At 40.9% G+C, this 27,127-nt stretch overlaps 2 protein-coding genes across 16 annotated transcripts in view; one reads left to right on the plus strand and one right to left on the minus strand.

The window, feature by feature from the left end:
• Positions 1 to 27,127, minus strand: part of LOC124058133 (multiple C2 and transmembrane domain-containing protein 1-like) — a 146,738-nt gene that overhangs the window by 89,751 nt on the left and 29,860 nt on the right. The gene's annotated exons all lie outside the window — the stretch shown is intronic.
• On the plus strand, positions 22,584 to 25,116 carry LOC124058136. Its single transcript, XM_046387073.1, has 3 exons — positions 22,584 to 22,712; positions 23,816 to 23,878; positions 24,051 to 25,116. The coding sequence occupies exons 2-3, from the start codon at positions 23,832 to 23,834 to the stop codon at positions 25,003 to 25,005; spliced, it is 1,002 nt and encodes a 333-aa protein (XP_046243029.1). The 5' UTR covers positions 22,584 to 22,712; positions 23,816 to 23,831; the 3' UTR covers positions 25,006 to 25,116.

A 27,127-nucleotide genomic window follows, 5' to 3' on the forward strand; every position in this document is an offset into this window, starting at 1 on the left:
CAAGAGGAAAGGCCTAAATTTCCAAAACGTGCTGTCCAAGAAACATGTGGCACACATGCAGCATTAGAACATCAGTCTTCTAGCTGCCTTCTGTTAATAAGCCCACCATGATGCAGAAAATACTTTTCCCTTATCAGTAGTTCAAACATCCTTTAGCGCCCTGAGTTACTGGTGATGGTAATGGCTGATGTTTAAGCTTGACTGCTGCTTGAACTGAGTGAAAAATGGCCTTCTGGGACATGTTTCTTAAGGTTCACATTTCACATTGAAAGGGCAAACTGGTAAAGAACAGAACTGCCTAGAAAACTTACCTCCTGGGATCTCAACCAGAGTCATATATTTCTTATCCTTGGTTATATGTCATGACAGTCGGGTCCTTTACGGAGGAGGAAGCCTGAATTTAGCCCTGGGCTCCGTGTGGAGCCAGACTCTCATTTCTCAGAGGGATGGCAGGTAATTTCCAGGCCCTGTACCTCTGTTCCTGCATAACAATAATGTGTTCCAGCTTTGCTCATTAACACAAGCATTATGACAGTTCTCCCACAACCCAACATGAAAACTGTTTGTCTCCCCTTTGATTAAGACACAAATTCTTTTCTGACCAGTCATTTTTCTGCACAAGAGCCTTGTCATCTTCATAGTTCGCTTTATTTACTGTTAACTACTTGTTAGAGGTTAAAAATCGTCTGAGGAATAACTTACTAATGCTACTGATAGTTAGGATTATAAATGTTAGGTTTCACCACACTGGCTGACAAAAAAAAGGCTCAGCTACTGTGTGAAGGATGTTGCATATATTTGATGTTAACAGTACAACAGCACTGCTAAGAGTCTTGGTGTAATATTAGTATAGGCAATAACACAAAATCTAATCACTTAATTATATAAAGTCATCCTGTTAAGTACTCAGAACTCCAACCAAAACCTGTGCAAGTGTATTAATTTGTAGTATTAATCATCAGCTAATGATCTTACAGCAGCGGCGCATGGCCTTGTGTCTCACTCAAGGATAAAATACTTGACAAGCAGCTGTTGTTAACTGTTGTGTTCGTTGATGGATGGTCTTGCAAACTACGAGATCGAGCTGCTGAGCCACACTGACAGGATGATGAAAGTTTTGTCTCTCAGGCCATCATGTATTTAAAAGTAAAATCTGTGTGTATTTTAATGCCTCCTGCCCCTGAGTTGAATTAATTTCTATTTTAACATCATAAATCCATGAATGGAAACCTAAGTGTGCTTTAATGAGTGCAACAGCCTGCCAACAAAAAAGCCCTGAAAATTATTAATTAATAATAAAAGTAAAAGAACTGAAGTGTACTTCATGGAGCAATTGAAAAGTACTTCATACAGCAGGGGTAGTAGGAAAAACTGGCACATACTACTGACGTCTGCTCCTCTTGTCTACTCTTTGAGTGTTTGTTTCCTTGAGGGCGTGGGTCTAAGTTTTGTGTGGGCAAAAACACAAGATGCTAACCGAGCATTGTTACGCAACCACAAAAAAATTATGTTTGGGGTAAAACATTTCCATGATGAACCCCCCAACAAAGTGTTTAAAGTGTGCAAAAATAGTGAGTGCAACCTAAAAGTGGATTGAGTCCGAACAGCTCCCAGTCAGAGGTGTGATATTTCACAGGCTAATACCATTATTTCTCTTTATGGATTCATTTTCTGCCACAGAACCTCTTAACGAGCTTCGACTGCACAGGACAGGCAGTCATCCATCAAAAAAATATCTCAAGGCTTCCAAGATAAAAGCATGCAAGCACAGCATCACACTCATATAAAACCACCTACACACACGTGCACTCACAAATATTTTGCATCTGCATATAGAAACACACACACAAAATAGGACAGAGCTACTAGGCAGGACCCATTAGTTTTAATGCCATCACACTGATTGAAAAAATGAAACAAAATTTGTAATGAACACCAGCTCAGCACCGATCCAGTCTACCCCCCGTGGTGCTTTGCTATGTCTAATCTTAGCCTCCAAAATACCCGCTGACATAAATGTATGAACCCACATGCAGCACACAGACACATGAGGGTAGGAAGGCTCTTGAGGTACATCACTGAGACCTATTGAATTGCTAGAAATGTATCTTTCATGTACTTGATCTAAATATAGGACATATGGGGGAGGTAAATGGTGGAGAAAAGGAGATTCAGACTGAGGTTGTTTCCAGCTGTATGTTACAGTAAACCACAGTACATTTCTCCCTCAAGACCCTTTTGTCAAGTTTCTGCTGAAGCACAGTAACAAGCTGATGTCCACTATGAAAGACGCATGGCCACGTTAGGTTCTGTTAGCCTCTCTTTCTTGTGTATTTAGAAAAAGAAATAACTCACCACAAGTCAAAGCCACAAAGAGAAGTAGAACAAATACAAGCATCACCTCACAACCTATAATGTTGTTATATATATATTGTCATCTCTCTATCTCTAATATACACATACATACTACACAGACACTAATATGTACATTGTATATTATATTAGCTGTGCTTGAACTTGAGACATCAATTAGCCTAAAACTTGTTAAATTGTTCTGATTAGTCTACGTCACTTTAAAAAGTCTGAGATCAATAAACAAATCTAACAGAGTGAACACATAAATGTTGCACTTAAAACTCTCACTGTGCTGACTGAGCCATATTTTTACCCTGCATTCCTCAGTCACAGATGGTATAAGCAGTTTGTCAGCAACTCAATAAGGTCCTCACTTCATCAACACATGGAGGCTGAAATCTGATTGGACAAAAAGTCGAACATCCACACGTACTGGAAGCGGTGCAGCCGAGAGAAATGCTACGAAATGAGGAGAATAAACTGTTGGGAAAAAATTAATCCAATTTCAGGGAACAAATATTAGAATTTAGGTTGTAAATGTAGCTCAGTGCTTCTGATAGTGTTTAGGCCAGCAGAGACGGCCTTGCTGGCTCTGACAGCAAACCACTGGTGGGCATATATGATGTCTGATATGAAAACTTTGTCATTATTATTTTTTTTATTATTTTTATTATTATTTTACAGCAATAATGCGGATCAATACGTTAGGGTTAATTTATCAGTATCAGTCGGACTCCGTCTGGGACTCAGTGTTATACTAATCTAAAGATTAACTGATGACAGATAAATATGCACATATTCCTCTTTGTCATCACACAGTGACAGTCACAAAGCCTTGAAAAATGTTCTCAATTAAACTTTCCCAGCCAAATAAGCAGCTGCATTAAATACCACTACCTCAGGGCCATTACCATTACTCCTCTCCTCAGTATGTGTAGCTGGGTAATGCGTAATGTGACAGAACACAGAGCCAGTGCAGGGCTCAAGCAGGTAGACAGTCAACAGCCACTCGGCAAGATAATGAGGTCTCTCTGGTGTGTTCTTTTCTTAATAACAGTCTAGCAGTGCACTGCACAAAGAGCAAGCTCCTTCACTTTCTCTAACAGCGTCACAGATGATGCTGGTCTCAGCCTCGGACAATGACTCACTTGAATCAGCAGGTATAATGTCCTGCTGTTAGCAGCTGAAACACTCACCTGTGTGTTTGATTAGGTGACAGTTTAAATCCGGCTCAAGCTGGGGAGTCAACACTGAGAAACTACACTAATACCTTGGATTACTATTTAATATCAGCCAGACTTCACACTGATAATATTGAATACTGCATCTTTCAGTGGGGTAAGTCATATGCATGCAGTGCAGGCATCCTTTTTACTATTGCTCACGTTTGCCCCTGAATGTCACTGCTTTCTCTCAGAGCGATGCTGATGTCAAAGCATATTTCTCCCCTCTATCCGCACTACCCTATTATCCTACTTAGCAGCCCATACAGTAATGCATCACATTCTATCAAGTGTTCACGATCACAAAAGAGAAACCCTGTGAGGCAGAGGCAGTCACGAAGTTGGAGCGCAATGAAGTGACTGGAAAAGTACAGTGACACTGTTAATGAGAGGAAGTTCATTTGTTCAATGTCATCCCAGCTGAACAGACAGCATTAGATATTATTTTAATGAACTCTTAAAGGTCTGGGGTGTGGAGGATTTAGGGGGATCTCCTGGCAGAAAATGAGCTCCTCTATTACTAATCCTTCATTCATTAGTGTATAATCACCTGAAACTAAGTATCGTTTTGTTCTTGTTACCTTTGAATGATCCCCTCATATCTACAGATGGAGCAGGTCCTCCTCCAGAGAGTCTGCCATTTTGCACCGCCATGTTTCTCCAGTAACGTCATGGTCCAGCTGTGCCTCTCCCTCAATCCTTGTGTTTCTGCTGTTTACCACTCCCCTGAGGTTCTTGTCAGTTCCCTGTTTGTTGTTTCTCTCTGTCTGAGCATGGCGCACCATTTCCCTGCCAGTCAATCTGCACACCTGTGAGCCATTTCCTCATCAAGCTCCTCCAGTATATATACCCTGGCTCTACACTTCAGTCTTCACTGGATTGTTCAGGTCAACAATGTGGCATTAATGTTATGGCCAGGTTCTCAGTCAGCATATCTTTACCATTATTTGTGCTTTTAGCTTATATTTGCTAGTGACTATTCTCATCTTTTCTTTCTTTCTCAAAGACAGTCACATTCATTGGCCATTGTGCGATGACAATGCAGGCGTTCATTCATGCTCCGTGCTCGACTCCGTGTGAACCTTTATTACCCATCCGATGTCTGCCAGCCTGCCTTTCATTCGGCAGTCCAACTAACTCTGCCTGCTCCACTGGCTCAGCTCTCCAAACCTCCTCTACAATTTCTCATTACAGAGACCCATAAAAGAAAGGCCTTGAAGTACCAACCCTTATTTCAGGAGTTAAGTAATCAAAGATAACCTTTTGTAAAATAACTGAGGAATGCACCCCAGCATGTGAATGCGTGTATGTCACAAAGAAGGAGACTTGACAAAACCAATCCCAGGTAACTGACACAAGAGGATTATTACAGTTATTAACATGCACTCATCCATGACCACTATCAATAGCTCTTTATACATTAGTGATATAAAAAGGAGATGAATGAACACCCGAAGGGCTCTTAATTAAATAATGGCTCTTCTCTGCTTGTCATTAAACCACCAAACATTAATCTCCTTTTTTTTTTTTTTTTTAAGAACAAGCAGCGGGCATTTCTGCTAGACGTTTTATTCATTTTAATTTCTTTTTCTGTAGAGCTTTTTACTGGTGATCGTGAGCAACAATGAAAAGTCTTCTTCAGCTCCCTGCTCTTATTGAAGGTATCCTGCAGTGACGCATGATGTAAAGAACAACACAGTTCAGTTTCTCATCAGTCCATAGATGAAAGCAGCTGTGGCCCATAACCACGTAAAAGCAGTTAAATGTGAACTGCATAAGTGGACTGTGTGGTAATCAGTGGGTCCAAGCATGAGCATCTGGGGGGGGTGAAGACAGAGGACCAACTGAGGACAGAAGTCTCTGAGTTGAACTGTGTTCCCTACACGTGTCCTTTGACATCCTGAGCAGAGCAGCAGGAATGCTGCATACATTCCTGTCAAAGGCGATTAGAATATACCCAGAGCTTTCCAAGCCCCAAGGACGAAGATCAAGCTTACTGCTGGTGGAGAAAACAAGGAACTCTTTATAGATGTAGTTAGGGAATGTGTGCAATATAGTCCATAATTAAGTGTAATAAAAACAATACCGTGAAATACAGCATCGTTTTGTTTTACATTTGCAGTATGTTACATTCACATAAGAGCTTAAACAGGAAGAGGGAAATCATTATGGACTGACACAATCACTTTGTCACACTTGACAACTTGTCTGAATCCATTAAAATTATCCATCCAGTAGCTTGAGTGTACTGACAGTCAGTGCAGTGGTGCGTGCATGTGTGTGTGTGTGTGTATACCATTATGTAATGTCTTATCCTAACTACATCACAGCAATGCTATGGGGAACTGGGGAACATAGTGGTGATACTTGACAGCTTGGTTCACGTCCAATAAAAATGTTAGCTCTTGGATCAAAAACGGCTGGCCAGAGAAGAAGAGCAACAGTAAAATAAATTTTGTGCACCACAGTAAGTCACCACAAAGAGCAGCACCTCATAATGATCATCGGCCCTCTCTAACAGCTGAGAGATCATCATCATCCCACTCATCATGGTCACTCCACTACCCCAGCTGCCAACAGTGTGCGACTTTAATCTATAGCTCTGACCTCCATACCAGGATAGTAACCCAGTTCCCATCGTTTCTGCCAGCTGTGTTAAGAATCTCCCTCCCAGTTGCAGCAGATGTCATGGCTGAGCTACACAGTTTGGCCCACTTTGCTTTATGGTAACACGGGTGGCTCGTGGATAAGCACAGTGTGATATACAAGAGGAACCCATGATGAGCAAGATTAAGTCGAAGTCCTAACAAAGACGGCTGCAGTGCACAAACTTGTGTGCATACAAACAGCATATCTGTCGACTACCTCACACAATCCACGATAAGTTCTTGTTTCATTTGACTTGAGCAGCTTGCAAACTGACAGAAAATGTTACATTTTTGTTTGAACTTAATGAGGCCATACCTAAAGACCGTTTTATGCTTTTAAAGTTGTCATTGTTTACATGTCTTCTCATAAACTGTCACACCCGGCTAGTGATTTATCAATCAGTAGTCCAGTCTATGGATTTATGTCACCACACTTGTACACTACTTTAATTCAATTAAAAACACTGGGTTTATTAATGAATAATTAGATGGTGAGGAAAAGGCTCAGGCAGCAAGAGCACGACAGCTTCTGACGTCCATATTCTTTTAGATTATAAGAACATGGTTTTCTAGTGTGGTAAAAAAAAAGGACCAATTTCACACAGCCTGATAAGTGTAGCAGAGGAGCAGTTTGTCTGTAAATTTGTACATTTACTCTGGCCTTCATGAAAAAATGACAGGGTGTGACAACAGTAATGTCTAAATAAGGCAACTGTTAACACTGTCAGTGCTGATCAGTCATGGCTAACACTTTAATATCTCACTGCCCTACTATAGAGATGGCTCGTACCTGTCAGGCATATCCGGTGAAAAGAAAATTACATTTTCAACACGTCTACATGAATCGTGTTAGCTGTGGTTAAACGTGCTAAAAGTGTTAATAGCACATCCTATTGCAACAGCACCTATACAATACATTCTGCTGAGAGGGAACACGCAACGAAAGCAACAAATGACATTCATAGGCACTTTTACAAGGACGAGTTTGCTTTCGGAAAGTATAAAACATGAATTTCAGGACAGGTTAATACTAAAGAAATGGCACTCTTGTCTGCTGCATCTGCTGGCTATACAACACAGTCACTTTCCATAAATAATGAAGAGGAAAGATCTTCCACTGAGGAAGACGGAGGCGGAGGAGGGGAACCAAGAGCAAAAGGGGGGGGGGGGGTTGGTAAAGTGCATGGTAAAGAGCATTCACAGAGAAAAGAGGTGTACAATCATGAACAGAAAACAGCAGACAGTTGAAAAGAGGTATGTAGAGGACTAGACAGAAAGGTCATGACAGTATGAACGATGGAAACATGAGTGGCAGTTATGCAGGAGGGAGAATGAAACGTAGAATGAAAGTAGACACAAGAACAGACAGAAAATAAGTTATTTGGGTACACAGACAAACAAATTTAATGAGAAAACAGGTCAGATCTGTCACACAACAAACATATCAGCATACTGCAATGCCTTAGCAGGTTTTTCCCATGTGTTTGTCAGCAATGAGTTTGGTGTGGTGACAAAGTGAGCCGAGAGAGCGTCAAGTGCTGCTGACATCGCAGACAGCCAAGCTGGTCGCCCTGCTGCCAACCAAACCTGTCAACCGACCCGAAACGAGTCGATGCCTGTCTGAGATCACGCTGACATGCCTCACAAGCAGACAACAGGGCAGCAGAACACATCCGTCAGGAACATGTTGGTCCAGGCTTCCTTTTGCCGGCTCAGCAATTTCACAGCAGAACAGAACCAGCCCAAAAAGACTGCTGATGTGCTTTTTGGAGGCATCGCCGTCCTCCACACACTGCAGGGATCCACAAATAGAAGCTTTATATTTTAGTTTCCTTTCAGAAAGTATCACACTTAATGGATTACTATGGCAGTTAGGGGATTCTCTTTAATAATGCACACATGTCAAAGATCAGACCACTGGGGGAAATTTGATCGTTGACACAGACGACTAAAATTCACTAGAGTTCTAAAATCTACGGTTAGTCAACTAGTGTATAAACATTGTTACCCAAGCTATTCGGCAGCAGAAGTACTATTCAGTTAAACATATTACTCTATTGATGTACAAGAAGCAGTCCATGTGGAATGAAGAACTATTTGTGGTACAAGAAGTTGGCCCAGCAGGTGCCGCCTTTGTGCTTTTAATTAAGGAAATCCATTTTTAAGTAACAACCCTAAAATCTATTGTGGTCCCTTCACAACTGCTGCAACAGCAACATTTTTGTGTACATGTAATTGAATAAACTACATTCAGGTATATATCATGATGATGCTGAACTACACATCCAGTTGTTATAAAGGCTCATATCAGTGCCATAGTTGAAAAAGCCACTGCTCGAGTGTACAACAGGAAGGCTTTAATCATAGCATGGAGCAATCAAAATTGATTTGACTGAACTGAACCCTGTTCGATGTATTCCAATGCAGCGTTGTTTTATGAAATCCATCTTGTGCTTTAAAGCCAAATATGCACACGCAAACAGTTTTTAGTTTATTCATCTTGCTGAAATCTCATTTATTTTGCTTATGCGGATGCCCCTGTGATTCACCCTGTTGCAGCCTGGTCTGGTCTGTTTGATAAATAACACTTGCTTATGTGCCACTTCTAGCATATTAAAGAATGACAAATAACAAAATATTCAAAGAAAATTAACTGTTTTAATGAGGGTGCTGTCATGAACATATTGTACACTTCACGTTGTGAAAAGAAGGACCAGTGCCAGAATGTCTAATACCAGCCATTTCTCTGTAGCTCCCTACACTTAACTTCACTACTGCTTCATATTTCTCATATTTCTTTTTCCAAATGTGAACTCAAAGAGGGGCAAAAATAAAAAGGCTTTATCTTCTCATTTTAAAAGCTCTCCTGTGTGTGCCAGTCCCCCTGTGAAACATTTAAACTCCTACTATAATGAAAAAGCCCTGAAAAGCCAGTAGCGATATTAGCATTTTTTATTTTGCTGTATGCTTTTCCTTCTCCCCCCTACATACTAATGAGATAGAAACATGATTCTGTCCATTATTTTTCTACTTTCTTACCTTTGAGGGAGTTTCCCTCCCCCCTTTCTCTTAACAATGTGGAGTTTCCTCTGTTGAACTATGGACATTGTAGGCTGCTGTGTGCTATGAGATTGAGTACGTGTGACAAGGCATGGCCTCTCATCAGTACTGACTCCCTAAGCAGCAGCGCTTCCCTCGCCGTCTGAGTCGTGATGCTTGATTTTACAGCTGGACTCAACAGCATCTTTTCAGGCACGGCTCGGTACATCACATAAATGCATTTATTTAGACTTAACATGATGCTGATATAACGGCAAGCTGATCCAATATACAGAATCACAGTCAGTGGGAACTGCAGTATTCAGGACATTGAACAATGCTGTACCTTTTGTGTACAATCCAGCACCACTTGCTCTGCAAAATGTTAGGCATACTAACCAGATGGCATCACTCTGGACATCTATTTCACTACCGAAGATATACAGAAAATATTTCTTTATACACTGATGAACCTAAGCACACAAAATGCTTTCTTTGTGACAAATAATCCAGCGATAAAGGTATACATAAATAAGCCTATGCAGGCAAATTGAATATCCAGTCCAATAAATCTTGATTTTCACAATATAAAGCAGTTTCCCTCTGTGCCAACGAGTGCCATTCCTGCTCTACGTGAGAACGGTGCTGATCAAAGCCTGTGGTACCACCTCCACACTGGCAAACAAACCAACTGGCTGGATGACAAAAGTGTGTGCCTTTTACACCACCATCTCTGCAAAAAATGCTAGGACTGAAAGGTCAGGAGAACTGTAGGAGTGGATGGTGTGGCAATGAGCAGATGATGGATGTGCCAATAGATGAAAAGAGACACAAGGAAACATAAATTGTGAAAAACAGAGAAGCAGAAGGCAAGATGGAGAAACTGAGTCATTTTATCCAATTCATACAGTACACAGGCTGGGAGACATGTTTAATCAGAGTGGCAGTTCATTGCAATGAGCAAGCTTCATCTGAGAAATGTGGGGAATAACCCAGGAGCCACAAAGCTCCTGAGCAATATCTACTTGCATATGAATTTTCCATGTAACTCTATTTGGATAGAGAGGAAGGGGTTCTTGCTATTATTTGCCCCAAAGACAATAGTGATCATGACAATGATCAAGAAAGAGAAAAAAAAAAATCCAAGAAGACAGCATTCTTCACAAGGCTGAATTCACAGACGATGTGCTATCTTAAATGTAGCAGGAGTTCTGGCTTTTTCAGTAAGTAATCTATCACATCAGCAAAGCATAAGCCTCTTCTTCTCCAGGTCTGCCTCGCTGGGGCATTTACACCATCCAAATGCTGCAAATGTTGGCTGTTGCTGAACTCCACTAGGCACCCTGACAGGTAATCAGTCATACTTGGAAAAACTTCTTTTAAAATTTTGAAACTCAATTTGGCAGCCAAAACGCCGCAAGTGGCTGATGAACGTTGGGATCTCGCAGTATAAACGTGGTTTGCTTCCCAGCTGCTGTTAATGGCTATTATGTGGACTGAAATAATTTATGCATCAAAGATAAAGCTCTCAAAATTAAACATTTTACATAAGAGGTCTGTTGCAGATGGTGCACTTACTTTTAAAAACACATTAGTCTCTCCAAGGAGAACCTCATGGTGTGCATTATGCCTGTGCTGTACTGGATACGCAACTCAGGCACAAGTTGCCACTTTTCTTGCCATCACGTGTTGAAAGGGGACGAAAATTAAAACTGGCATTTTGATGAATGATGTGACAATGACTGGATTTTCTCATATGCTTAATCGTCTCTTTTAGATCTTGAAAATTGATGATAATCAATTCTCAAACAACCAAAGCTCTGCCTGAAGTATCCCAGCAGCATATCCAGCATTGTCTGAGGAACATCACTGGAGAGTCATTCACATCTCCTGATCAGAAATTTCCCTCTTCATCCTCCTCAGGCTTTCCCCCTCCACTTTCACCTACTGTAGTCTTTTCTCTCTCATTTTTCTCCTCAATGTCTTTTCTTCCCTTCTCCCCGAGTCATGGCTATTTTGCTCTCATTCTGAGCACGTTCAGCCCTTGAAACAGGAATTAAGGGAGCAAGACTGCAGCTGGAGACACAGGCAGAAAGGTGTGGACCAGGGATGTGTTGTGGGTGGGGCAGGGGGACATGGGAATTCACCCCAAGAAACTGACCAATCTGTTCTCCCTTTATCACCAATTTTCTAGTCAAGATGGACAAAACAGGAAGATATCGTTCTTCAAACGTATCAATCCATACATTTCTGTATTTCACTCTTCCTCTCTTTTCTCACACTGATATTTGTCTGAATCTCTCTCTCTCTCTCTCTCTTTTTCCATCTTTCCTCAGAGCTTGACTAATAGTCCCATGTCATGTCATACTAGCAGCCTGCTCGGGTTCCACTCTATCGGAAACTGGACACGGCACACCCACTGCACCTCCACTCCACCTTCCTCCACCACACACACAAACACACACACTCAGAAACATCTGCATGTAGAATAAACACGGCCAGTACCTTCTTTTGGCAACACTGGGCGCAAATCACCACATAAACAAAGCAGATACTCAGATATATGGAAATACTGTATGAAAATCTGTTCTGCATGCAAATGTGTGAACGTGCTGAAGTGATGGAAAGACTGTGCTGGTGAATGGCACATTTTAATCCCTCACTCAACTGTCTCAAATCCTCTGGACTGAAATACTCTTGGAGGAAAGGAACACTCATGTATAGCCACTCTTTGCCTTTACATTCAATACGCCAATAAGAAGCAGAAAACATCCGTATCCAGAAATGAGCAATCCACAAAGGAAAACAGCAGAAACACAAAACATCATTGTGTACATTCTCATACAGTGTGTGTATACCTACAGTAAGGTTTCGTCCCGCAGCTGAGAGAGGCAGCGCAAACATCCAGACACTGAACACGCTCCACTGTACTACTGCTGCTGCTGCTGCTGCTGCTGGCTTACTCTCCGGTATGAGCGACACTCACACACACACACCGGCTCGCTCTGTACCTTGCTCACACACATACACGCACACACACAGCAAAGGGCAACCAGCTGTGAGCTTCTCGCATACCCTGCAAGCAGTCAGTCAGCATCACAACTCTGCAGACTGCTCTCTCTCTCTCTCTCACATAGACACACACAACTGTGCGGAGAGGCTCAGTGTCCATTGACTAATCTGTCGGGATGGAACAATATCAAAAAAAAAAAAAAAAAATACAGTAATAGGGGAACAACCAGGACTCACTACTGGCTGCAGTCTCAGATGTCTGCAGATGTTTACTCACAGAGAGAGCTGGCTTTATCCCCCCTCAATCCTCTCAACTGGACATTTGATAAAGATTACATATCCGCTTTTATTGAGCGATACAACAAAGAGACAATGACTAAAAAGCACTAAGGATAGAGAGAGAGAGTGGGACAGCAAGAAAATAAAGTGAAGAGGGGGATGAATTACAAAGAAAAAGAAAGAAATAAAGTACAGCAGTTATCAGTAGTTGTGATAATAGGGAAGCTACAAGCAGGAACTGCAATTAGATAGCAGTTTATTTTTAACAGGGTGCTTTACATAGGGTCTCTCATTCGCCAGCATACATAAGACTGATGCTGCAGCTGGCCATTGGGACAACTGAGGTTCAGTGTCTTGCCCTGGGATATCTGAACCACGTATCAAACCAGCAGCCCTTATTTATTTACTCTGTTTTGGCAGTGCAACTTTTTTAAAGTCTCCACACACACACACACACACACACACAGTCCACTTACGTTAGTGTTGTTGTTGTGTCAGCGGAATCGCCTTCGTTCCAACTGAGCTGCTAGTAATTAAAGGTCTGAACAACAGGAGGGAAATTAGTATGTTGCATTGGACTAGCAGACTAGTACACACTTTAGTGACATTTTCTATTTCACAGCATTACACCGACTTCAATCAGACTAGAGGCTTAGCCAACCAGAGTGGTAAAACACCTGTGTGGGTGTGCAGGGCTGGATTAGCCATTGTCAGACATTGTTGATACCACACAAAATACTGTCACCACATAACATTCCACAATTTTTCCTATATTTGTGTTGTACACAAAACACTACAGTGTACAATTATCCTTCATACCATTGTTAAACTAGAATTACCACCTCCCTGTTGTATGATTCTGAGCAACACTGAAGTTGCACTTTACATCCATGTGTGTTCAGACTCAAGAGTAATGAAGACTTGGAATGAATTTAACAGAAAGGTTTTACTCATAGTTCTTGGCAAAATGGAAGTTATCACCCTGCTGACATGTATGATTCCAATGAATAATTTCATTGGAATTAAGTGTAAAAATGGAGGACAAGAAAACTCCTCATGAGTGAAGCCAAAATATCTTCATCGCCTCCTGGTGGCAGGCTGCAGTATAGCTTATACACACCTCCCCCTCCAAGTTAGCAGATGATGGGACCATGATTTCTGTGACTTGTTGGCACATCTTTGATTCCAAGAGCACGTTTGTTCCTTTTTTTAAGTTGTTCCTGAGGTACTGCATTCACCAGAACAGGACATACAGGCAGAGACAGATGGATGGACCAACAAGACAAAAATATAAGGCCTCAGGCCCCGGTTATCACATTAAAGGCGTAAAACCCAATTTGTTCTCCATTCCTGCGGCTGTCTCTTAAAAGTGAAATGTTGAATAAGCAATTAGCTCTACCTCTGGCGGTGTGGAATCGCTTTACACGCCATAGCAGGTATGTCCATAAAACTTGTAGGAAATTGTAACAATCATTTCTTTACTGGTGAACAACAGAAGACCTAAAAAATCCCCTCTGAAACAAGTTACCACCAATGGAGTCACAGCTGAGTGGGCACTTCTCCTTTAGGTAACCATGCCGAGATAGTTTTTTCAGGTTTTTTCACTTAGGTGTCCAGTCAAAGTTTAAGAGACAATGAATTGAACAGTGTGTGTGTGGGAAAATGTGACTTTAATGAGGCTGCACTGTTCAGCAGTAATGTCAAAAGTCGTCTTGAGTATACATGTGTAAGCTGTAAATAATGTAAAACACAGTCTCTCGCTTTCATCTACTCTCTCTCTCTCTCTCTATCAGTCCTGTCCTCCATGATAGTCTGCCTGCCAGCTATTCATATCACTCATGTGAAGGGTGCTCCACACCAGAAGCTATCAGTCCAAGGGAAAAAGAGCCTTATTCTGGAAGGAACTCTGGAAAGGTTTGTTTCATGAGTCAGAAAAAACATGAGTTTTTGTAAGGTGGAGCATAAAAAAAGACCCTATAAAATAGAAAATGTACAGCAGTGTAGATGACTAAACCAGGTGAACTAGAAGGGGAAAGAAGAAGAAAAGGAGGAGGGAGATTTTAGCATGTTAGATATAGGGTGTATCAGATGGGAAAACATTTTGACAGCAGCAAAGGGAGTAATAATAAACTCATATGAAAAAAAAGCTGCAAGAAGGACCAGAATGGTACATTAAAATATAAAAAAGAAACACAAAGAAAAGGAGGGAAATGCTGGGAGGCCCTCACAACAGATATAACAGATATATATATATACATATATACACATATATATATATATGTATATATATATGTGTGTATATATGTATGTATATATATATATATGTATAAGTATATATATATGTATATATATATGTGTATATATGTATATATTTCCTCTTTTTTGATCTCTTTGCATTTAGGAAGCAAGGCAGGGTGATTGCCAGGCCAGACAGGGGGCATGACAGCAGGGAGGTGCCACTCTGCTTCCTGGCACCGACAGCTCTGCAGAGTCACGACAAAACTCTGTCGAAGCACGGTAAAGAGAGGGAGCAGTGTGTGTATGTGTGTGTGTGTGTGTATTCTTATATTACAACAGGGTCAGACGCCAGCACACGACAGCTGTCCCTTTCATGTGTGCTGCTGCATGAGGCTTGTTCAGTGTCTGTCAGCAGGTCTTATAAACTTCAGTTGCCGAGTTCAATCTAGCACAGTAATACACCTCATTCTCAAGGCCTGAAGGAGTACATGACGTTTAAAACGAAATATATATATATATCAACCCAGAAGCAACAACAACAACAGAATAGCTGAAGATGCTTCGGTACACTCCATAATAACGCAGATTTTCCTCAAGCCAGAGAAACTCTGACAGGCTTAGAAATGACATAATATATACCAGCAGGTTACTGGTAACTGCATGTACATGTGCAATATGTGTGCACGTGCATGTGCACTTACAGTTGATGATATTCGTGTATATTTAGAGAACATGTGGTGACTGAGGCTATAGTCTGTGCAGCTTCGGGCTTGTGTAAACACCAAAACCTCCCAGCATTGCACTTGAGGCAACAAACAAAAATGTGTCTTTTACACACAGAAAGGCACAGTGTGCATGCGTTATAAAAATGTGTGCGGCTGTTTCCTTTCTACACACACTCATGCTCTTGTAAGCACACATGCATGCAATAAACAAACACACCCGTGCAATGCCTCCATGCTGAATCTCCTGTTTTGGCACGTCTGCACCACCGAACCCTGGAGTGTGCACCATCTGCCTGCTCATTACTCACCACACATCACAGAGCATATGCATACAGACACACACACACACACAAACAGGCATGTGCAGCATAATATCAGTAAAAACACATATATACACACACTTCACATTTCAGCCGTGAATTCTGCATGACATGACTGACAGTGGAAGTGACAGGAGCTCTTCAAAATCTCAGCAAGCAACTCCTCTCCCATAATTCTTTTACTACTGCAGTGTTTTCAGTGAAAGAAAACAAGAAGAGGTACAGGCTTTATCTGTGCAGGAAGTAACATGGTGGACTCAATGAGCAGGCAGACAGATGGACAGGGAGTGGAATGGAACACAAAGACAGGCAGGCAGGCCAGCACAGACACAAAGATGTTGTTTTATTTACTTTCATACCCCATACCCCGTAGCAAGCTCATGGCATTTACTCAGAATTTAAATCAATAATCAATTAAACAAATGTAGCAGCCACTGGGAGTGGGCTCTGCATACCATTACAGGGATCAACTAATCTCTATCCCAGCAGGAAACAGAGGAGCTCACCACAAGTCCATTGGTACAGGTGGCACACAGATGATGCTGCTCAAGCCAACTTCTGCCCTTATTATGATTATTATTCCTGTTGCCACCCTCACTCCTCATCAATTCCTTTTTTCTTCTATTGCTTACTGTCTTTCTCTTCTTTATTTTAACCGGTAGGAAAAATATTTCCTGTATTTTCTCTCATTTCTTTTATGTGTCTGAGGTCTCTGCTTACTGGCTCTGCGGACCACAGAAGTATCAAAGTTGGATTTATCTTATTTGCTTTGTGAGTGTGTGTCAGAGAGATACTGCCTCGAGTGCTCTGAATGGTCACCCAAATATTCACTGTTCATCTTTAGATCCGTGTACAAAGTTGAAATATTAGATAACTGTAAATGACCTGTTGAAGTTGTTGAAGTTTGCAGTGCTACCACACCATGGCTGATACTCAATTCGCTTAATAGGTCAGTAATAGTGTCAGCCAATCCAGGGGATCAGATTGCTCGCTTTTGTTTAGCTCTTAGTTTTTAACTGATAATCAACATACTCATTAAAATACTCATTAGTTTCACTGGTTGCAGTTGAGTGATGTGATCGTTGAACTGTCATTTCAACTAATACAGTTAGGGTTTTAATTCTCTTTATGATATCGATATTTGTTCCTTGTGTTCCTGACAATTAGCTTGTGACAGCTGTGATGAAATAAGCCACAACTAGCACAGCAGATCAGCCTTGATAGTGAGGCCCGATAGTAACTGCCAGTGCCAATAGAGTCAAGCATATTCAGTACTAATGCAGAGCGAGATGACTGCGGGGGGGGGAGTCAAACAAAACAGGACAAAAATTAAATCCAGAGGAGGCAGAAAACAAAGCAAGTGAACCACAGCAGAGAGAGAGAGATGAGTGGTTTAGGCCAGAGCAGAAGAAGGGAAAGGGATGCTGTGATGTACAAAGGGCATAGTCTAGTTAAAAGCCCGACAGCTCCAGTGGCTGCCAGCAGAGAAGGCACACACTGGGAGCCAGGCCAGACACAGCATACCCTCCTGAGAGAATCACTGCTTCCCCTGGATCCATAAGATGGATTCATGGCACTCCTCTGTTTACCTTTGTCTTTCACTCTTTCCCATCCTCTATGCCTCCTTGACTTTGCTGGCTTCATCACTTCATCATTTGCTTCTTGTGCTACTGCCACCCTCCTGACTTTGTCAATTAGGTGCCAACCCCACTGTCTCCCCTTTGTCTCCTTTTCCTTTTGAGCTGTCAGTATCCTTGGACAGCTTCTGTTTCTGTCAGACTGCCAATTAGCACTCAGTACCTCAAAGACAAATGTGAAGACAAACTAAAAGTAATCGGTCACCCAAATCAGAGGACATGAGTGGAGGAAAACCTCTAGAAAATTGGTAGAACGTGTATTCGTCACTGTGAATTTCCTTGAGTAATTTGAGTCTGGGTTGCTGAATATACACACAAAATACAGTATTAAACATATAGTTTTGTGTGAACGGAACAGTAAATAAACTGAAGTTGAAACTGAAACTTAAACCACATCTTTTCTGTTTGCATGTTTCTGATTTGCAGGTCTCTATAATTTGAGCAGAGGCAATGGGCAACATGACTTCTTTAAAACAAAACTAATTCTGAGCTGTCTTGTGGTTGTGAATGTGGTTGTGGTTTCAAAGGCTCCATAGCATACACTCAGTTAAAAAAATAAATAATTTAACACAATGATGGGAGCCGAATCGTCTAAAATTTAAATTGGGTAGTCCATGAAGTAAGTTCAAAGTAAATTACCAATTTAATGTTTAACTGGATTTTTGTCCTTGTTGTACTCGGCATAACGCTCTGCTCACCAGGATTAAATTCTATCAAGTTGCTGCAGCTGCCACGTGACTGTCACGTCCTGGGTTTCTGTCATTTGGTTTTTGAGTCCATGTGTCATGTTTCATGTGTGTCTTGTGTTTCCATGTGTTATGTTCCAGGTTTTTGTCATGTAATGTCTTATTTTGAACGCAGCACTTCTCCTGTGTGTCTCTGTTTCATGTAGCTTTGCTTTTGTTATCCTGATTGCTTTCTCCCTGCTCCCCTTCCCCCGTGTTTCACCTGTGTCTCCTTGTCTTGTCTATTTAGTCCTTGTCTTCCCAGTCACTCTTTGTCAGTGCATTACATTGTCTCCCGTTTTCATGCCAGGATATCTTTTGTTCTGTCTCGCCTTGCCATGCTACGCCAGGAGTTTTTGCCACAGTTTTTCTTTGATCCCCTGCCACAGTGAGTGCGTGCTTTTTTGAGTTTTGCTTTAAATAATAAAAGACTATTGTTCGGACCTCTGCCTCGCATCCCTGCTTTTGACTCTGCATCGGGGTTCAGCTTTCCCTGCGTCAGCGACACCGCCGCCGCTTCGTGACACAGGTGAAACACATTAGGAGGGAGAAAGCAATCAGGATAAACAAAAGCAAAGCTACATGAAACAGAGACACACAGGGGAAGTGACGCTTTCAAAATAAAACAGGACATGACAAAAACCTGGAACATAACACATGGAAACACAAGACACACATGAAACATGACACATGGACTCAAAAACCAAGCGACAGAAACCCAGGATGTGACAGTGACCAAGACTGATATCTTCTCACTCATCCAGTTATATTCAACACTACATGCTTTTCCAGTGCAACAACACTTCAATATGCAGGAGCAGCTCAAACACATTAGCCTTATCTTCACTGAATGACATGTTTTATCTGAAGTCAGAGACTGTCTGGATCCTGCCAGCCTTCGACTACCCCAAAGGGCTGCTGGTCTCCTATATCAGGTTCACATCCCCTGAACACAAAGCCATGCTGGCTCACAACCCCCTTGTTACAGGCATAAACACACCACCTCAATAAATAACTGAAATCAAATACTGAATCTTCCTTTCCAGTTTCAGACTATATAATTTTGTTAATAAAGCCTCACTATGATAAACTAACCTCCCTGCAGTGACCAGTCATTTCTGGCTTATGGCTTGTGTTGAGCTATGTGACACAATCACTTAAGAATTCACAACGACAAAAATAATTTATGAGACGACACTTGAGACCACCCACTTTGCTGTGGGTGGGAGTAATGTTATTATTGTCCACTGGTCTCCAGTCATTGGAGAGGCCGGTATCTCTGTCTTCCTTTAGATGATTTCTCCTTGTGTGAATTTTGAATGACCGTGAGCCAAGAATGAAACCCTACTCATTCCGACCCCCGACTGTGATGTTTACCAATGCTTTCTGCTATAAAACACTGTAGATGCGCTGAAATAGCTTGGCGTGACCTCACATTACCTATATTTGCAGCAACACCAAAATACACACATTTGCACATCATCCACAAAACCAGAAATAAACACTGTCACACAAATACAAGCGCAGAAACACAGAATATATCACAATAGCTACTTTAGAAGTTGTTTAGATAGGCTTTTCCATGAACAACCCCGGGATTCTTCCCCCACACAATGTGTCATCACAGCAGCCTACACTCCAGACCTGGAAAGAAGCCCACACTTCAGAACCGAGCGACTGTAGTAGCGAACCTTACAAGTTTCACCCAGTGATTCATCCTCTTTCATTAGAACAACACCCACATGTGCAGTCATACCTCAACATGGTTCTCTGAAAGCCACTGAAATCTCATTGGTTCCTTAAAACTCACCCTCGTGAATTCTTCAATATTTAAGAAAAAAAAAAAGCCCTAGTAAGCCTTCGTTATCAAAACTGTCCTTGCTCCAGGTTTTTAAAGTTTAATGACTAGGACTTCCTTTCTCATCTCATCTAAGACACATTTTACATTGACACTACAAGACAGGATTGCTCCTCTCAATAGGTCAGTCAATGTGATCTTTTAACTTCTCATCAGTATTAATGAATAAAATGTCTCAAGGTGAGAACAGTCAAAAGTATTACAGTATTGAAAGAGGCACTGGTGCAGTCCAGGAAGCTATTACCATGAAACCAGAGGACCACTTAATATCATCACACAATTCTAACATAATAATGAAAAGCTGACATGTATGACAGTGTCGCACTGTAACATGTATTCAAAAATAAGATGAAACTGATCTCTCCTAATGGGAAAACTAGACTGTGTGTGTCCTAAGAGAATAAATGAGAATGAACAGCAGGAGAGATTCTATGATTAAAGAAGATGGAGAGACAGAAAGACAGAGATGAGCAGATGGCTGACAGAAAGCAACATTTAAAGCTTCCAGGCGATGACTGACACTTCAAGGCCACTGTTAAGCAATATAAAGAAAACTAAGTGAAGGTTCTCACTCCCTCTCTCTTGACAGACACTAAATGATGACAAATTTCAGTCACATTAATGTCTAATGTCTGGTTCAGGCATTTATGGGCACCATTTTGATCACTCTATGTGGTTGAATTGTCTCTTTTATATGAATACACACACAGAGTCTTCAGTCAGGCAGAACTTACTATATCATCTGCATAAACATTATAATTTGTTACATTCATAAATAAATAGCTCCATTCGAGTTGTGTGACATCCATAAATTTTAATGTCTGTATTTTCTGAGATGTAAGGGTGCATGACTTTACACATGGACATGAAAAGACCCCTGAGCAGGGTGGGGGGTGTCCCGTTTCCTGTGTGGTGAGTTGTTGCTATGTCAAGTAAAGCCCAGTAATAACAAATACATGACAGAAATTCTATTCTCGTTTGGAAGGCTCTCAGGCGTATAACTGGTAACCACGAAGGTGAATACAAACTGAATCCTTTCTAAGTGATGGATATTCAAAACCCACTACATGTAGCATCAATAGTGCTAATGCTGTTAACTAGCCTTGTAATAAATCACAGATTGAAACTCACCCCTGATTCCATGAAGCTCATGGATGACAGTACAGACAGTGCAGAGTCCCTCACGGCAACATAATACAGTCAGAGGACTGAGAAGGACACACAGTCAATGGACAATATGTGTGTCCCAGAGTAATATGTCAGCTGGTGCGCCAACAGCAGACAGGCACACCAACGAGAACAGGAATTCTCGCCTCAGCTCACAGCTTCAGGGGTAAACTTTTTGACTCACCAGCTACGCTGACTGGTGAATTAAAAAAAAAAAATTCCATTGAACAAGATTATTTTCTACCAGCCAAAATATATGCATACTGAATATGACTTTGGTAGAGATACGTCCATGGGGACCTGTTGTACAAGAACAAGAAGCTTTTTGATAACACTGATTTGATTTTTAAAGCAAATCTGCCTTTGAAGAAATGACAGTGAAATCATTATTTTAGCATTTTTTTAGCATCTAAGTCATAAAACTGCTTCAGTGAAAAATAAGAAAATAATGCCAGATGTGGTCAACATAAGAAAACCAAACAGACACCTTCCTGTTTTAAACAGCCTTGTGGCCATTTGAATATTGGTTTCAGCACTCTAATGTCTGACCAGTGAATCCACACATATGTGTATGGATGTGTCCCACTGATTGCCTGCCAGGGTGGACAGGAATATGACTCTCCTCACTGAGAAATGGCATTAAGACAGAAAGACAGATAGGAGAAAAGAATGAAAGTGACAGGCAGCAAACAATGAAATAAAGTGAAATGAAAATTAATGTTGTGAAGTGACAAGCCTTTTTATAGAGTCTATGGCCTGTGGTCATAATCAGGACTTGGAAATAGCAGCCACCTGTTGGAGGTGGAGACTTCGCCACAACACTGAGCGGCTGGCAGGCCTCTGATGGGACTCTAAAACAAGCATTACTTACACACTCCATCACATTGTCACAGATGATTATATACATTCTTCAGTGTGTTAAGATTAGAAATAGGTAGACCTCATCATTGTTATTCATATCGCAACAGTACACACCTATAAGCTCCAAGGTTACTCAGAAAAATCACTGAGACGAAGCTCAGACAGTAATTTTAATTTTTCAAAATATGGGTGTTAAAGTGTGAGAATTAAGGAAAAAATTGGGGTGTCTACCCAAAATATAAAAAATCTGGAAAAATTTCCCAGATCCATGAAACAATGATTTAAAATCCCATGACAAACCATGACATAGAAACATAGAAAAACAGCAATGCATATACTAATGCAAACTGCATACATAGTATATTCAATTTGCATATACGATGACATAACATCACATTAGACAAGAATCACAAATAAAACATCTACAGAATATTCGAAATAAGTTATCAAACAAATGCTTACTTTTAAATCTTTGTTTGTCTAAAACTTAATCATAATTTAAATGCATGAGAAGTTACACGGCAACACATTTCTGTAAACTCTATGAATTTCAAACGTATACAAAAAGAGAAAAACACCAGCCTAGTTGGTGCAGCTGCATCAAGAAGAAATTTCACTTGCTGAGGTAAGTCCTTTTATGGCAATATTAGTCAATGGAAGAAAAATTATATTATTCAACAGTTTAGTGAACAGAAATAATACAATGACATTCAATAAGACATGAGCCTCCAAGGATTTAAGCAAACTAAATGTCTAATCTATCTTTTTAGATGGTATTAATCAGTAGTAAAGAACAGACTATAAGCTTTATTACATTAAAGTAAAAATGGAAAACAAAACAAAAAGATAAATGTTTATACAGCTACTATTTTTGCTGATTTGGTATTTGTATTGTTTGGTGTTTTGTATCATCCACTACAAGTACTGAATGTACAAACTTGGAGTGTATCATAATATTTATGCTATGACCGAAATGTTCATACAAGCAAACTAAAAATATTGGTCATATCTACAGCAATTTCAATCTCACATTACAGTTTTAAACATTTAACTACACATTAAATGCAGTTTCTCCTCTCTTCAGTTGCTAGCAACATTTAAACAGAAAGGAGCTTATCAAACTGAGACAGAAGGTAAAGACAGTTCAGAAGAGTCCTGTATCTTCCTGTATCTGAGTCACATGTCTTACACTGCTGCCATTAGGAGATGATCAGCGGGTGCTGAGTCTATTCATCCCAAAGGGAGAAGTGAGCCTGAGCACAGATGATGACCAATTCTTTCGCCCCACAGTTAATATTGGACCTATTTTTCACAAGTCCCATATCCTCCAAACATTCTGATACTAAAATGGCATTTTTCAAACTGACAAATTAGGAGAGAATTAACTTTGCATGATCCACCTCTGACTCAGCAACACACTTTCATGAGATCTGAAAATCTGTCAGTTTCTGCAGCAAAATAAGGCATAAACATCCAAAAATTTGACTGTATCTAGTGTTGCATTGTTTTGATATGGGCAAGAAATGGCTCTCAGTGACGTGTTGGTGTTAAAAATTCCCAGTGAGGATGAAGGGAGAGGCAAACACGCCCACTTATAGGACAGGAAGTGTGTAGCATTTCATACCACTGGCGTAGCTTTGTCAAAAAAAATAATTAATAATTCCTGACAGGTTTTGAGAGAGAAAAACAAATGTAAGTAAGTCATTCTGCTTTTGTTTTTCCATACAGAACCTGAAAGAAGAGGATGTCCAAACCCAGCAGAAAGAAACACATCAGTTTGTCCCCTTTCAGGTACATTTCTTCTGGCACAGCAAAGGCTACACGTATTCGTGTCATGTCGTGTTGGTTTCTAACCTCTGTTTAATTCACAGTACATATTATGCACACAATCCAATGAACTGCTTCTGAAACATATGATTAATGAAAATCAGCGTTCAAAGTTTTGCGTATTTGCACTGCACAGGAGGACACAAAAGGCAGCAAACAACAGAAGGCTCTGCATCATATGGATCAACAGGATGGTGAAAAAGCAAGTGGAGAAGCAAATGGGAGAGCTGCGTTCAGAATTCCTTCTCATGTTTCAGGACCTGAGAGAGGAGATGGCGGCTGTGCTTCAGGAAATAAGAGAGCTGGTTGCAGAAAAAGCAAGAGAGAGAGCCCTACATCGTGCCAAGGTGGACCAGCAGTGGATGACATTAAGATGGCTAACAACAATGGAGGATGAATACAAGAAGAAAACTGGAGAAGACGAACAAGATGAAGCACAATCGCTGAACCTGGGGTCATTAAGCTTCACCTTTTCTGAAAAATCCTTAGATAGCAGTTCCTCCTCAATGACAAAAACATCCAAGTGTGAGGTTGAGGACCACTTAAAGATTTTGTCAGATGTCTCCAATCATACTGATACGAATGACGGTGACACAAGTGGTGGTAACACCAGTGATGTCTGCAATGATGCTGAAACCAGCTCACAACCAGCTAAACATCAGCAACGCAAAAACCGACGAATTCCAACAGATGTTGCCAATGTCGCCAGCCAGCAGAAGAAGGAATCAGAGGAGGGTGAAAGTTCAAGGAGCTCCTTTCACGGGGACCACAGCTTCATGAATGGGGAATGTGGAGAAAAAGCCCAACTGGACAGAACAAAAGAGGAGGAGGATTTAGTGATGGAGAGGCAATGGATAGAATGGATGGACAAACAGGAAGTGAGTGAAAAAAAAGTGAATATCAAAGTAAAGCCAATTGACCAACTGAATACTGAAAAACAGGAAGAGGCTGCAGCTCCTGCATCAAAGGGGGAAAAAAAGGAGCAAAACCCAAAAGGTGTGGGCACAGTGAAGAAAATGAAGACATACATCAGTGGCCTTTTTAATCCTCATTCATCTGATAAATGGGTGCGATTAGAAGAAGAGGACTGACACACTCATCTCAACAAAACATTTTTTGTGTGTCCGCAGTGCTTCATCAAACATCCAAGAATGAGCATTTGAATTGCTATATTCAGTAAATAAAGCATTGTGCATAACGAGGACAGCTCCACTTTTAATAGTGTGAAAAAGCCATCTCTCCCTCTCTGCGAAGCGTTGGTGCTGCAGTGTGTATCACTGTGATGTATGAGTTGGGGTCAGTGGAGGAAAACGATAATAGAGCTTTCCGGTATCCTACCGTGAACCAGAAAAATCTGTCTTTTCCCAAATTACCTCCTCATCCAATACTCCCACCTGAAAAATACTGAGCACACTAAGGGGTTTTGTTCTTCAAAACGAAATCTTAAGTTGTGAGATAGAGTCATGAGCTCACAAGGAAGAACTCCTCTGCTGCCAAAAATGTATGCCAGAGATGCAGATCAAATATTTCCAGACGCCTACATTAACATTCATCTATCAGGGACAAATAATCTGAACACGCATCCATCTGAAAACATTCCCACTTCATCAAAACTCCAGAAAAATTCAATCTTAAGACGCTGACATTTTGATTCGACATTATTCTGTGATGCATTGACTCTCAGTGGAAACAACAGAATTAATTTAACCTGAGGTGACTTTAATCATCTGTTAAAAATGATTTTAAATTCCTTCTTAAGATGAATAATTTTCTGATGGATGCTCTGAGGATAACAAACACAACAACAGGCAAGCTAATCACACGGGCTCTTAATCGCGGAGAGGCTGTAAAGCTGCCTGAGCCTGGCGACTGTAGTACTCAGGATCCGATCCAAGATATGAGCTCAAGCCCAGTACAACACTAAGACTGGGTTCTGATGTGAAAAAGAGCACTCATTTATTTTAGCAGTCATACACATAACCTTCTTTGTAACCAGCAACAGTACACAAATACAACCTGCTTGACATGTGAACATAAAAAACAAGCACTGGAGATTTCAGTTTAAAACTAGAAAATCTGCAACAGCCTCTGTTGATTGTGCACCATTTTCTTCTTCTTCATTCACCATCGTATCTGTCATAAGTCATAAATTACAAATCATAAGGATGAGGACTGTTCTATGTAACGAATCAGTGAAGAAGAAAGGATGAATGAACTACCAAAAGGAGGTGAAGATAACATGAGAAACTGACCTAGTTTATTTTTTTTTAAGAGTCCTCAAAAGGAGCAAAACAACACAGAAACACAAGCTCACAAAAAACACTTTTACTATTTCTACCATTCCCCTCATGCACAAACACTAACAGAAGTGTCGGTGAAGGTTCTCAGTCATCCAGGTCATGGTCTGTGTAGTAAATTTTTGGGCATCTGGACTTGTTAGAGTTCTTGAAGACGTTTCACTAACAGAAGTATACTTTTTTTAACTCCTCACCTTACAGCCCATTTGACTGCATGCTGGTGTAGTAAAATAGGTTATGAGGTTGCTTACACATTTCAGGGGCAAAAGAATACAAAGTGTAGTCATATATTCATATTCAATTTAATTCTTAACCATACCTGTGAAGACAGACTACAATTGAAGCAGAAATGGTGTCTAACTTTTTAGTGCTATTGGGCCACTGCAATTTTAATCTCACAGGGAAAGACCAGACTGCGTAGAAATCGTGACAGAGTATGCAAAAAGTGGCCTTGATTTGATATTAATAGAAGCCTAAGCATCACATCCATCCAGTCAGTCAGCCAAGAGGCTCTCTGATCATTTCCTGCCAGTTTCCACTCCAGAGAGCTACATCAGCTTCGACCAGCAGGTGGCACTAAGTCCCTTCCAAGCTCCAGCCAAACTCAGCAGCAGGATCACCAGTGCCAGCAAAATCCAGTTCATGTTCATATAAACCATCAGTTCTCTCTCCAACAGACACTGATTTCATGCTGTCAAGCTCAGCTGACCATCAACTGATCCCTCATCTGCACGCAGTAGACAGAACAAAAGCACAGAACTACTGTGATGTGTGATGTTGCTGTCTGTTATTTTCTCTACTGTGGATAACACGTTGCTAATGTGATGATCATGTGCCAAAATTATGTTTCTCTCACAGTCAGAGCCCTGAACAAACCCATACCCCCGGAAAGCTGACAGCTTCACAGAGACACCCA

The sequence above is a fragment of the Scatophagus argus genome, chromosome 4 (assembly GCF_020382885.2).
Source record: "Scatophagus argus isolate fScaArg1 chromosome 4, fScaArg1.pri, whole genome shotgun sequence".
NCBI classification, from domain to species: domain Eukaryota; kingdom Metazoa; phylum Chordata; class Actinopteri; family Scatophagidae; genus Scatophagus; species Scatophagus argus.